Source organism: Chiroxiphia lanceolata, chromosome 1 (genome assembly GCF_009829145.1).
Source record: "Chiroxiphia lanceolata isolate bChiLan1 chromosome 1, bChiLan1.pri, whole genome shotgun sequence".
In the NCBI taxonomy this organism is placed as follows: domain Eukaryota; kingdom Metazoa; phylum Chordata; class Aves; order Passeriformes; family Pipridae; genus Chiroxiphia; species Chiroxiphia lanceolata.
In genome coordinates this window covers 36,619,747-36,634,921 of record NC_045637.1, presented here as the reverse complement: position 1 = coordinate 36,634,921, position 15,175 = coordinate 36,619,747, and the positions used below count along the sequence as shown (strand labels likewise).

Below are 15,175 nucleotides of genomic sequence, written 5' to 3'. Positions count from 1 at the left end.
CATCATAGGGGTGATGAGGAGTGCATCAAAGGCATGGCCAAAGGGTGCATTAGTCAGGCTGAATTTTGTTTCGAGGGTAGGCAGGAACCCTGCATAACAAGTTTTCCTAGCTATAGCTCCACTTTGGTTATAAACTTGCGTTCTCCATCACCAGTAATTGTTCCATATATATGCAGTATCATGTACCTTTGCTATTTTTCAATGATGAAAAAAAAGAAAATGAAAATTAGAAATGAAAGGTTATCAGTAAAAATTTTTAACATTTCAATTCCAAGTATTTGCACCATTCTGATCCAATGTAGCCTTCTGTTAATGATACATCTGTCATTTTATTGACACCCCTAAGCAGCTTTATTCTCTTTTCTAATTAAGAGACAAAGCTGATTATGTCAATCTATGAACTGACATCTGAGTGCTTTTGTTACAATGTAAGAAGCAATGAATATGACTATTGTTATGCTAAAACAAAAAACTTGGGAATTTTTACTGGAAAACCCAAGATACCATAATATATAATGGCTAAATTAGAATAGGTTCTTCCTATTCATGCAGATGCACATGTGACTGTATTATATAATTAAATGAAGATACTGTGTGAAAAATTAATCCCCAGTAATAGAAAATATAAAGCAACAATGATACATAATATGCCTGATTAAAATATGTGAGAAGAAATCATCAGATCATAAAATATCTCAAACAAATAAATGACAGACTAAGCCATCAATCTTCCAGGAAAAATTAAGTTATTAAATAATCCAAAATACTTGCATGTCAGACGTGATTTCAGCTCCATCCTGCTGCTAAATCAGACATACCTACTCAGAGGGCTCTTCCATGCAAAGGAATATATCTGGAAGTATTGTCCAGTGTGGCCCTACACATGAATTGGAAGTGCAGAGCATATCCAGTTTGCACCACTTCCTCCAAGTACCAAAAATTCTGCTCTGTTTTGTAATCCAGAACTAGCTTCAATGACTGCTTGACCTGGTGAACTGACAGGTATATTTAAGACAATACTGTGGATGGGATGAAATGCTCACCATTGTAGGAAGGTCTTTGTGTTTGGACTGTCACAGGTAAGACTCTGGAACAATCTCCCAAACACCAGCATGAATTGCTGCAATCTGTGCTACCTAAAAAGGCCAGGGAGAAGACAGTAGCAGGGAAATTGCACAGAATCAGATCATCTTCAATAGTTTGGGATGTTAGCAGTTTTCAGACTCGAAGATAACACAACAGTTTTTCTCTTGGTTGTGATTAAAGGCAACAGACAGAGGTTATGTGTCTCTTCTGGCAGCACTAGATCTTCAGGACCACTGCTGGTGCTGAGCTCCTGGCAGGAAAGAACTGAATCCTTTCCAAGGAACTCTACTGATTCTGTATATGAGGTTCCTGCTGATGGTACTGGGTGTCCTCAGGACAGAGCTTAAAGTACCGCAGTCTGACACAGCTCTCCTGGCATCAACTGCGCTAAATGAATTTACACCCTGAAGATCTAGTCTTCAGCTGCTGACTGTGTCAACCAGTGTTGACATAAATCCAACTAACACACACATATTTCTTTTTTCCTTTAAAAATTTCTGTTCTAAATTATCAGAAAACCCAAGACATTATAAGCTACAGTGTCAACGGCATTAAATTTAATTATAGCATCTATGCTCCCTCACATGCACACAGCACCCGTGGTTACAAACTACCACTCCTCTACCGTTTGCTTGTCAAGGGATCATATCCTTTTGTCTCAGATAACTACAGGTAGTGAATGGAATGTCCATGACCACCTACTTCTGCCTTCACAGAGGTTTGCTCAGTGGGGAAGGTACCTCCTCACACTTTCATTAAAATAAATCTGGAAGTACAAACTATAACCTTTCCATTGTATATGTGTAGGTTAAGCACATGTCTCTGCATAACTTGTGCAAGATAGATGTCTACTACTTCCAAGACCAACGGTCTTGCTCAGTACCTCAAAACATCACTCTCCTTCTCTTGCACATCATGAAATACCCAGTTTACTGAAAATGAAAATTTGTGAATGCTTTTAAGGAATTATTAAAAGGGATAATATTTTGCCTCTGCTGCAGGATCTCCTCTAAAAGCCCACTCAATAACCTATTGTTACTAATCAGTTCAATAACATTCCAATTCTGACTACCCACTAGTAAGGTTGGTCTGTTCACTGTTTAGTGAGAGAAAGGGAAGGTTTCAGAATGTATGCCCTTTGGCTTGAAAAGCATCATGATCTTCTTCTAAGCCACAAAAATTTTGTTCACACTGAAGTAGCAAGATTGGGATATTACAGAAGAGTTTGGAAACAAATTACACTCTTAACCGCAGCTTCCATCACCACCTGGGAGGTGACCGACAACAGCATCAAAGCATCCAAATTCAAAATGCAAATGTTTGGAGTCAGGATAACTGGTTGCTAATATTAGTTGTTAATATTATCTAGAATTTTCCTCTTAAAAGAAAAAAAAAAATCAAATCCCAGTCTCATGTTTTTCTCCCAAACTGGGCTATGTTTTTAGTTTGTAAGAGCAGGTAAATAAAAACCAAATTAAAATAAATAGCTAGACTCAATGGCGTAAATCTACACAGCAGTATTCATTAAGATATTGGTAGCCAAATGATACTGGTAGGGATAATACCTCATTAACACTGGTACACAAGAAAATGAGCTCAGTGGTCACAGAATATGAAGACCCATCAGTCTGTAGGAGCTACAAACCAGTCATGATCAGATGAGATTCCCAGAGAAAAGGGACTCTACATAATATGAAGAACTCTCAAAAAATGCCTTTGAAAATCAGATTAACAAAACCAAATCCCACCACTGCACTTGGCCATGGCCCAGTCACAGAATTTTTCTTGCCTGTGCTGGGATCAGTTCTGACCACAGCCAGCCACTGGACGTCCGCCAGCTACAGTAGAAGCAGGGGTCTTCCAGCAGAACAGGCATCACAGCTATTTCTGTGCTTTCCTTTCCCTTTTTCTCCCCCAATTCCCCCTCATCCCCCCACCCCCAACAGCTCCTCTGGACAGGCTAGAGGACATGGCCAAAGGAAGAGAAGTGCAGCCAAGACTTTACTATGCCCCAGCAACTCCTCTCTGCTGTTGCAGGGTCACTGGCAGCCAGAATGATTTAGAGCACCCTTCAGGCTATTCTAACTTACAGTGAGGGACTTGACTGACTCATTGCTGCTCCAGGACTGTGGGAACATAAAGCTACCTTAAAGCCATTTCAGTCATCCCTGCTTCTGAGCTGTGCTATTTTATCTCTGTCTTTGACTGAAAAAAACCTGAAAGCACGGGTTGTTTACACATCTTGCAGCTGCAGCAAGTGGTGGTTTCCTTTTCCTTTCTTCTGCCTTCTTTTTTTTTTGTGTGTGTGTGTCTGTTTTGGCTTTATAGATAGCTCTGGTAGTGTTCATAGCCCTGTGCTCCATCTGAGATGGTGATTTATGGCAGTCTCTGCTCTATTGATTGGTCTTCCAAAGCTGAGGCTCCCGTCAGCTGCGAGGCTGTGAGAAGGCATGCTGTGCTGGAGTTTGCTGTCTGCAACCAGGACAAGCAACATTCTTGTGGTTCCCATGCATGCCATGCCCATCAAGAATCATTTTGTAATTTAGCATCTTAATTCTTAAGGAATCAAATGCTAGTAACAGGCTAAACTGAAGAGAGATCAACTATTTCCTTTCATTGCTTATCAGCTTTGCTTACATTTTAACTCTGATGGGACTTTGGATTAAATTTCTGCATCAATAATCTATTTTCTAATGCACAGAAAATATCAAACTACATTTATTCTACTAATTCCCGTAGCATTCATGCACTTATATATACCTTCTATATTATCTTCCTTTTTAGACTTGCCATTTTAATTTAATGCTCTTCATTGCATATTTTTCACACCCTTTTTGTCCTTTTCTTCTGTAATACCTTTATTAAATACAATCTTTTTATAAAAAAGTACTTCCATTTTTAATATTATTGCTTCTTCTCTATCACTATCTAGATTTTACATTCCATTAAGCAGACAGTTTTAATTTGACTTTTCTCTGACTGTTCTATCATTAGATTTTTTTCTTGTCTTAACCCTCTCACTTTTTCTCTTCTGTAATTTGCTTTTACCCCGCCTAATGGACGCATGTTTCTTTTGTAATTTGCTTTTATTCCCCGTTACTCTCTTTGTGATTTCTCTTTGTTGCTCAGAACAAGAGTTATTCCTCATCCCCTGTGAATGACAGTGACAGCATTTGAGTGGTAGCTGGAAGATTTAGGGATAATAAGTATCTGTTTGAAAAGAACTTATTTGATTTTATTTTTATTTTGACTGTAAAATCAGACCTCTCGAATCCTAGAGCACCAGGGGGCATTGTTTCATTTAGAAAATAAAAATTGACATGATAGCTATTAACTTCCCAACAAGTCCATTGCAATACCAACCAGAGCCAAAGGAAAAAAAATTCAAAATAGAGTTATTAAGTCAAATGCAGCAACCAAGGAGAGTTACAGGTCAAATGTTTTAATGCTTAAAAATGAGTATTATTCTGGAAAGCTGCTCCACAACAAATCAGAAGTGTTGTACTCCTGACCTCCATCCCTGTATGCCTCAGTGTTCTACTACAGCACTGAGGAGGAAATAAGGGATCAGAAGTTACAAAAACAGCTCCTGAGCAAAAATATGAATTTAATCAACAGTGGAAAATATTGACTGAAGTATCTAGAAGGAACAGGCAGTGACAGCCAAGGGAAATTACACACCAACGTAAAGAAACTGCCTGAACTGCCATTAAAATGAGTGGAAATGTAAGGCAGCAGGAGAAAATGGAATGTCCCCCAGGATTGGGCCCAGTGACTACATTTAAGTGAAATAATTAATAGGCCGCATTTCATAACGAAGTACAGAGTAATAACAAACATAAGTGCAGCTTCACAGCTGGCTAAACTCACAATAGCAACGGGCAACTCTATTACCACTACTGAAACAATCCTGTTTGCCAAAGAAAAAAAGAAAAACAAGGCAGCAAAACTCTCTACAATTATGAGGGAAATCATCTATGTAACAACTTAACTAATGCCCAGAAGCTGAATGACTCACAGCATTAAGAAAATTAGAAAGGGTGCTCAGTAGTATTATATAATTCAGGACACGCACATTAGAATATCGTGGTCTTAACACGCCAGCAACAAAATTAAGCACTATGCAGTACAGGGCTCCAAACCCTGCAGATCACAAGGAAATGCTTAATTCAAACCACACTGTAGAATTAAGTGTGCAGCTATTTACAGACTACAGATCTAGATGTTCAAAGACGGATTTTTGTTGGGTTTTTTTTTTTGTTTGTTTGGCATTTTTTGTGGGTTTTGTTTTGGTTTTTTGTTTGTTTTAGTTTTATTTTCATGTGATTTGATGCTCTTGCAGCAGGAAGAGTTCTTGTGTTAAATGTTTTTGTAAGGAAAATGAAATTAAATGCAGCTACCTCTGAATGCCTGCTGCAGGTGACAACCTCCTGATCAAACTGATGGACAGCACTGTCTGAAACATGTATTCTGCTAACACTGCCATGTCTTGCTACAGTTCTGCTAGCTCATCTTGACTCAAGCCTAAGGCCAGGCCATACACAGACTAGAAAAAGAAACTAAGAACAAGCTTGATGTCATTTACCGAATCCATGAATCTGGGATGGTTTCCAAATAAGGTTAAAAAATTACCCCTTTTTGTTAGTTTGGGCCCCATTTCAACAAGAAGAATCACAAGTTCCCTTGACCAATACCCACTGAAACCCGCAGGAGCTCCTGCAAGTGCAGATATCTCCTAGGTAGAGGCAGAGCCCAAGACATACTGTGCATGCCCCGAAGATGAAGTCAGCTGGAATACAGCAGAAATTACATATCAAGCTCAAAACTCATACAGCAAAATTCTTACAGAGCAATTATTTCATAAATCTTCACTTCTTTATGTTGTCTTCAGCTTCTGAGCCTCTGGTGCTCTGCATCCCAACAACAGGGCACTGCCTGGCACATCATACTCCTCCTCTGAACAGCATATCGATTATCCATAGAAAAGAGAATCACACAGCAGACACTTCATGGTTTGCTTAGAGACTTCCTAAGATTAGAGAAATATATGTCTCTGTATATATACGCACAAATAAATCAACATCAACACATCATACACATAAACTTCCTTTTATTCCTCTATATTTCATGATTTCATTTCACTTCAAGTTTTTTCTGCTACTTGCAATAGATACATTAAGTTTCTTCATTTTTACTTATAAAGCTCATATTGACCTCTCTCCTTTATAATGAATAAACAACAAAGCATACATTCATAGTACAAATAATACATTATTACACACACCTATACAGAGCTAATTCAGTTCTTGCCATTTTCCTTACTATCAGTGCTGTATTTTACCTACTTGTGCATTATCATTTTACGGTTACAACTCATATGACTTTAAATGCTCATTTTCTTGTTATATTATAAGCAACCTGTTGAAGTCTAATTGAAAACCAGATAAGTAATTTAATCTTGAGCTTCTACTGCCATCTGTAATATTAGGAAAATATTGTAGGTAAATTATAACCATATACCCAATTGGTTAAGAGTTTACAGTCCTTCAAGAAAATGTTCAGCACAACAGTTTGCAGTAACTGTGTATTATTTTCCACATCTACTATTAACAATATAGTTTATTTATTTAAAAATAAGTGTTTATGTTTACTATTTCTGTCATTAAGATTTGTTTTGGAAATAATATGGCTAAGTTTGAAATATAATGTTTACAATTAACTAAAATCCATGTTCAGTGAATGCTTACTTGTGGAACTAGTGTATTTAAAACACAGGTTAAAACTCAAAAGCAGGTGGACACAATCATTAACCCATCATGTAGCTACAAATCCACCTGTGGAATTCGGGAGCATTGATAAATTTTATATGCAGAACCTATGAATACATTTAGGGTAAGTCTTAAAATCTGTATCTGAAACATCCTTTTGGAATATCTAGAGAAAGACCGTCTGTGAATAGATCTGCATTTTCAAGAACTGCTCTGAAATCTCAATCTAGGCAAGTCTGTAGGGCTGCAGCTATGTTACATCTGCCATTTCCCAGACTGCAATGACAAAGAGAATGTTATTGTTCATTTCAATTTAACGTGTGGATAATACTGTCCCTAGGCACCAACTTTCTACCAAGGAGGTTAGATTACTGTAATATCCACGTAATTAATTGCATTATCAATTTTCTTACTTTTAAAACATTTGCTTTTGGTTAGAGAAGATTATTGCGCTGCTTCTAAAAATGTCTTTACAATTAATTATCTTTCACTGCAGCAAGCAACTAGGAAATGGATATTAATCATATAAGACTTTCTCAAATTGCTGGGGTTATCTCATTTTTAATTACAGGTGGCATAAACAGTTATGAGTCTCATTGTTTGTGCAAGAAATGTACCAAAATACTTATAGCCTCTGTAATATGCTTTTTTTGTACTGCACTCAGTCCATTTTTTTTTACATAAAATATTCAAATCTGCCTTGGAAAGGCTCTTCAGCCTTCAATATCATCTATGGGAAGCTTCATCACAGAAAACAAACATCAGCCATCAGTTCAAATCTGCCTTGCAGCCTGTGAGTCAGGCATGTCTTCCTAGGGGCTTTAAACCAGTTGTACTCCCAGACAACACAGAACAATGCCAGCAACTCATTTTGAAGACATAACTGACACATTAAAGACCCACGATTCTTAATTAGAAGCACTTCTTGACTCAAAAATGGAGCTGATAATCCCACTAAAATGACTGTTTTCTAAGTGCCACAACATCCTCAGTCCACCAGAGACACGCTTGTTGGTTCTGATGGCTCTATGCACAATGTGCCTGCAATACCCTGTGCTCACCTAGTAGGTCCCACATCTATTGTATGAGAGCACAGCAGACACATTCCCAACCAACTGGGAACGTGTCTGCTGGGCTGAGCTGTCTGAGATAAGTTCCTGGAGAGGGAAGAAGGTAAGAGAAGTGGGAGAACAGGATCAAGAACAAAACAAAGGGGAACATCAAGCTGAAGAAGAAAATAATAGATTTCAAAGTCACACAAAGACCTAGGAAAACAGAAAACAAGAGAAATAAAAATGCCGAACTCTGGGGACAAGGCAGCAGTGTCTTAACCAAGTTGGTCCAGACCTCACAGTTTTTAAAGGACTGTCCTTTAACTAGAGCCTGGCAGGGTGTCTGTGGAAACTACTGTAGAAACTAGAAGTTCGAAATGATAACCACCCAGTGAAATCCACAGGTGGAAAGTCTAAAATTATAAAAATACTGCTCATAGGCCAGACAACCTCTCAGTCTCTGATTCACAGAAACTGAAAGATGCAAAAGGCATGTCTCTGTGCATATTTCTCCTGCCACGGACTCCCTGGCACACATCTGCTTCTGGCCTTAGAGTCAACAGGAAATCCACCTAGGGGATTTGTTAGTCTCATATTGACCATTCTTACCTTTAAACCTAAAATGACAAACACAAAATGTTAATAAAACATGTTTCTGACTCGGAGAGTGGAGGAAAAAAGCCAGAAGCAGACACAAGAGAATACACAGTCTTCATTCATGTGTACTTCTAGACCAAAAGCTTGCTCATTCTGTATTAATACATCCTAAAGGTTTACTTGTGAAAGAAAAAACTACATAAAAAAGCACAAGCCAATATAAGCTTTTTTTGCAACTAGTGAAACAGCTCTCATCTTGCAGCTGTAGCGCTGAAAACTGTACTGCTTTCATGTGTACATTCACTGCACTGCACACAGTGCTATTATTCATATAAACTCATTCCTATCTAGCTTTTTACTTTATCAGTTCAAGTTTTGCCTGAAGTTTTAACCATATTAATCCTCACATAAGAAATAGGATTTACCTGATTCTTCCCTTTCTTTCAGGTTCTTGTATTCCTGGAGAGCTTCTGTACAACTATTTACTTGTTCATCTTAAAACTAAGCTATTGTGGGTTATGTAAAGACTCTTACTTCTAGCTAATATCATCTTTCAGTCCAATTACCACTAACATGTAGCCTTCCTGCTGCTCAAAACTGTACCACATCCAATAACAACTCTCCACAATTCACCTCAGAGGGTACAACAGGGTTTCTCCTGTGCAAATCTGCATTATTTTTCTCAGAAAGTGCCTGATGTTAGCATAGGACTAACCATCTGATTCTTGCAGGTGATACCATCTGCAGCTGCTCTACAAAAAGTTTGTGAGGCAAAATTCCCACTGAACAGTCTTTGCTTTCTTATGTCATCTCCTTCAGGTAACATATTTCCTGAGCCAAATACTGTCTGTAAGTGAATGGAAGTGTCTAAGACTTGTTTTCACTAATTCAGCTCTACAACAATGAAATTTTATTAGAGCAGACAAGGAGAATAGGTAAAATATTGCTACAAAGGAAAGGAGAGCTAAAGGAGGAAGGATGCTGGGGATTGAGCAACGTACAGTTAAAAGCAGTAAGGTACATGAAAAGGCCCATACTTTCATAGAGTCACAGAATCATAAAATCAACCAGATTGGAAAAGACCTCTGAGATCAAGGCCAACCCTTGATCCAACACCACTGTGGTTACTAGACCATGGCACTAAGTGCCACAGCCAGTCTCATCTTAAAAACCTCCAGGGATGGTGAATCCACCACCTCCCTGGGCAGCCCATTCCAATGTCTGATTACTCTCTCTATAAAAAATTTCTTCCTAATATCCAACTTAAACCTCCCCTGACAGAATCTAAGACCGTGCCCTCTTGTCCTACTGACAGTTGTCTGGGAAAAGAGACTGCCGCCCAACCTGGCTACAACCTCCTTTCAGGTAGTTGTAGAGAGTAATGAGGTCTCACCTGAGCCTCCTGTTCTCCAGGCTAAACAACCCCAGTTCCCTCAGCCTCTCCTCATAGGATTTGAAAGATTACACTGAAAAAGAAACTGCAAAGAAAGCATCAAGACATGAAGTAAGAGATAGGAGAAGTCAGAAGATGTAGGATTGTGCAACTAACCCATGTCACAAGACTGCTCTAATAGAAAGGAAGATCCTATGCAGAATTACTCTGAAATAATCTATCCTAAACAGTTCATACACTATTAAATGTGCTAGCTGGAATTTAAATTCAAAGCCTACATCTCTTTCACAGTTACTATGGAAGCGCCTACCCTCTGTATATTTCAGATCTACAGTCTTAGAGTTGGCCTTCTTTGCATATTAGATTATAACAAAATGTTGTCACTTCTTGCTGAAAATATCTCTGAAGAACGACCTTTCCCTTCTCTCATACAACTAGAAATTTCATCAACTGGCCATGTCATCTTGCTCCTCAAAGCTGCTGGACATCATTTAGTATGGATTAAGTTCTACCACCTTAATTCTGAGCACCTCTGAGGTGGCATGTTCCTGTGAGGAAGGAGCCCGTACCTGCCTTTTGGCTTTCTTCTCTTCCCTGTGTTGGGTTCAAACTTAGCTTCTCCACTGAGACTCTTCATGACTTTCCTGTATTCTTGGGGAAAACAGAGTTTTCCACTACAGCTCCAATCTGCCAGCAGTACTTGACCCTCACTGCTCGGGTGTCCCTTTCCTGTTACACTACCAGCAATTGAGAGGAGACTGCTACATGCACCCAATGCCCAGGATGGTTGCACCTGAGAGAACAGTGGGAATGCAGCCTCCTCACTTGGGCCACTTGAAATATGCATTCCTGTATAATTTCATAAAACTAGACAGCACCCAACTAAGATGTGTCTGCTCCTGATTTCTACATATGATTATTTTCTCACACTTGACTGACTATGATAAAATATTTTAGCTACCTATAGTCAAGGTGAAATGAGATTGTGGTTCATTTCTATTTAACAGATGGATATATATCCATAAAACCACCATTACAGAACCAAGGTGACTACCCATGGTAGATGTACAGGACTAAGGCCTTTATGTGCACATTTAATAAGGCTCTCATGCAGAGACCTCTCTCTGATGAAGATGAATAGGTCCGAATAACTGATACCATGCTGTAACAATTCCCTGGAGTAACAAAGGACCCTAGGGCTGTCTGCATTGTTTGCCACAAACTCTGGAGGTGCATAAACAAAAATTAATTCCACATACACGTAGTTTTATGCATTCATATTACAGTTGTCTGTAATATGACTCAGGGACAGTCTGTCCCTGAGTTACATATCAAACAAAGTATCTTTGCTGAGGATAGGACCATAAGACCCCATAAGATTACATAAGTCACCTAAGATCTTTTCCATTATGGTACAAACTAGACATCAGTAATGTTTATGAATATGATCATTCTAATATTGTCAAACACTACCACATGTTTTTTTTTAAAAAAAAGATCAGGATAAAGAATGCTTATTTATTCTTGTCTGGAATAAAGCAAGAAGTTCCACATTGTTTGGCAATGCTAGATGTAAAAGTTAACTCAAAGTTAGTAAAAGGAAAGGGAAGCAGTGATATTTCCATTTTCCCCATGATTATTTATAAAAGAAATATCTACAGACATAAGAGATTAAACCTTTATGAAAAGGTAACTCTTTGTCAGAGTACAGAGGACAGACATGGTAGAGGGAGTTAGATAACACGTTACTCAAAATAGATCAGAGCTAAATATGCCGGCTCTGCTCACTTTCCAAACTTTTTTTTTTTTTAATGCTGACCAAGCTTAGCTGGGCAAGACCTGCTTAGTGTAGTCATTTTCACATTCCCACTGAACATATCAGCTCTGACAATATTTTTTTTAAATCTCAACAGTGAAGAGTAATATATAATACTCTCTAACTCAGTCAAGAAAAAAAAAACAACTAAACTTAAGAAACTAAAAGCGCAGATACAGTATTACATGAAATTGAACCAAATTTTACAATGGTCTGATCTTCCTGATATTTTTATCTTAACACATCAAGGGTGATAGAAGCTTCTTTTTGCTGTCAAAGTGATCAAAGAGAGGTTGAGAAAGAATCTATAAACAGATGCTGCCCAGTGACAAACCTTAAAGAACAAGACTGTGGGGCCAGATGTTTGAGTGACCTTCGGACTACAGAACATGTTGGCATGGTGTTGATTTAGATAGCTGTTGGCAGGGGCTTTCGATCCAGCAGCTGAAAAAAAAAATCTAAATTATGGAAATATTTTTTCTCATCTTTCCCCTAACTACAAAAACTGAAACTACTGGTCAGTGGGGCTGATGGCTGTCAAAGAAGTTGAATTCACCACACAACCCTGCCAGTAGGTATCACATCAAAAAGGAGTTAGCTGAATGAACAAGAACATCTTCAGGCTGTGCCATTTTGCATCCCCCTCAACTTTCAACAGCTGTTTCTTGAGTGAATACAGATGCAGAATAATTATATGAAATGTTTTACATTTTCAATATACTACATAATGTAAATATGAAATCTATGATTACCTATGGGTAATATAGCACAGACCACCATCAAGAAAGGATTTGAGAAGGGAATAGGAAATAGAATAATTAAGGAATAATGGTGATTTTCCTAAATTATGTTCTTCATACATGCTATATTTGTAGACTTAAAATGACATTACAAAAAAAACCCCAAACACACCAACAAACCACAATAACGAAAGCGGAGATAACTGGTCACATACATATTGTTTATGTCAAATACTAGAAGACCCTGGAAATTAATATTACATGAAACTTTAATTGTGCTGCATTTTTCTGGATATGTCTCAGCAAGCCCTTTCATTTTTTTTAATCAGATTGGAGAAATTAGTCATATATTAGGAAATACAAAAAGAAAAGGAAAAGTTATCAATCCAAAATTCCAGCAGATACCCAACTCTGAGCCACTGCACGCTACTAGAATAAATGGAGAAAGCAGAAAAAGTCTTGCTTTGTAACATTAAATGTGATTGAAGACTGTACAGTTCTTCTTACGCTTTTAGACGTTTTGTCACTTTACCTGGAGAAATATACACTGCTTATTCTGAATTGCTGCTGATGTCCAGCACTTGTCAAAACCGCTATCTGTCAAGCACTTCACAAAGTGTTGCAAAATGACAGATCAGGATGTCTGAATAGATGGAGCCCCAGGAAAAACAGAACAGATAGAAAATTCATGACTCTAAACTACATCAAAGCGACTTCTGTCAACATCATGTCAAAAGAAGGAAAAAAAGAACTGTTCATTTTAGAGGGTTTTTTTCATTATATAAACACTTTTTTCACGTATGAGCTAAGTGTAAGGAAAAATTAACTTGGTATACAGTATGATCATTTGAATGTGCCAAAAATACTCTTTAAATAATCCAGGAATAAGGAAACTTCTAACAGTAGATACTGTCTGGCAGTTAAAACCAATGACATCCAAAAGAAATGCATGAAGAATCTATCAGCTTAAAATAGGACAAACCATCTGGCTCCAAAGAAATAAAAGTATTCTGTTGTGCGTGTTTGTTGGGTTCACAGAATCCTACAACTGGATTAATTTTGTATTTCCTCTCCAATCAGTTTTGATCATCTCTACTTAGTCTGTCAATTGCACAACCCTAATTCAATGTTATATTGCAGGCAGTAGATTTAGTAATATCAAGACAATACTTTAATTTAAAAAAAGAAGCATCCCCAGCATAATCGGACCTTCCATTACAGATAAAATCTTTTAAATAGTTGCTCAAAGGTTCCAGAAAGTAAGCAGGTTATGATAAATGACAATATACATTCAAATTACACATAATTAAATTTTGAGAAAGAATCACACACTCAGAACACTACACCTAGTGCAGATCTAGAAATGCTTTCTGTCTCACATACCTTTCACCATAGACCCTTGCCATCAGTGCTAAATTCAAAGAAGTTCACTGACACTGTGTCGACTTTAGAAATAAAGAGGATAAATGACCCTGTACAATGGGTTCAGTGGCTCTTAGAGCACTGGGAAATACGAAGTACACACACTCATCAACTTGGAAAAGGGCAAGTGGTGCTTCCTGTATAATCAAGTAGGCATTAGCAAAGTACAGCATTTGCAGAAGGTTGGAACTCCACATTGTCCGCATTTACTGTCTCTGGTGTCATCTTTGCTTGCCAGTCTATGGCATGAGGAACTGTATGGAATGGGTTGGGTTGCAAGGGACCTTTCAAAGGCTGTCTAGTCCAACCCCCCACCCTGGGCAGGGACATCACTCTTCCACCGACTTTTTCAAAGGGCCTATAAAGCTGATGCTGGCTCTGACAGGGGCAACAGCTGGTGCAGAAACTGGTACTTGCTCAGCGGTGCAAACATGCTCAAATTTTCCTTATAGAAGCTGCCCATTAATGGCTGACCAGCAAAGTTTTGCTAGCTTCAAAACATTTGCAAGATATAAAAGAGCATGAAAAGGAATAGCACCTTCAGAAAGGTGCTTTAGGTGCTTTAGGATATCCTGTTGAATGTGTACACGTCTGGGAATTGCAATTTATTAACACTGGAGTGCGGTCGAAGGCATGTGTGCTTCTTACTGTACACAGAACTCAATATATCTTGCTTCCTACTTACAAAAAGATGTTTATTACCTGTAACTGTACAGAGGTGTGTGCTTCACAGCAGCAGTGACTGGTAATAAGCCTCCTTTTCTCATTTACATTGATAGCAAGCATTAGTGAAGATATATGCATTTCATTTCATGGTTCAGAAAGAACAAAGTATATGTATATGTGATAGCAGTGGGTGGTTAATGAAATGGTCTGACAAACATAAGCTAATACATAATCATACCAGAATGTGGACTGGAACACCTGTTCCTGCTTCACAGGCTTACAATTCTTAAAGAAAAGTTACTATTCTCAAGAACTGAAATCACTACTATTTAGACATCAATATGCTCCAAGGAAATTTTAGTCATTTTTTGCAAACACTAAAGGGGGAGATTTTAATGATATCAAATCTCTTTTGCTTGTGTCCTAAGAGTAATGAAAACTTCACACATGCATGAAGCTCCAGTAATTATTTTAAACTGCCTTCTGTTGTCCCCCTGAGGAACACGGTGGTATTTGTTTGATGCAGTTTAATTAGTGTCAGGGTAATTAATGCTATGCTATCTACATGAGATCAAACCCCTTTCTTTGTAACACTCTGGTAACTAAGAACTAAGAAAAGGAAGTGGTTTGAAAAC

The 15,175-nt window shown here is 38.1% G+C and overlaps 1 protein-coding gene across 6 annotated transcripts in view; it reads right to left on the bottom strand.

The window, feature by feature from the left end:
- LOC116787809 (cytochrome P450 7B1) overlaps positions 1 to 15,175 on the bottom strand; it is a 130,188-nt gene that overhangs the window by 37,655 nt on the left and 77,358 nt on the right. The window contains exon 1 of one of the 6 annotated variants that reach the window (XM_032689761.1): positions 12,047 to 12,128. The exons of 3 other annotated variants lie outside the window; for them this stretch is intronic. In XM_032689761.1, coding sequence (XP_032545652.1) covers positions 12,047 to 12,111 — 65 coding nt within the window. In that variant the 5' untranslated portion in view covers positions 12,112 to 12,128. Of the gene's footprint in view, positions 1 to 5,228; positions 5,236 to 7,915; positions 7,975 to 12,046; positions 12,129 to 15,175 lie in introns of those variants that run through there. 2 more of the 6 variants (XM_032689771.1, XM_032689779.1) reach the window with 2 other exon arrangements.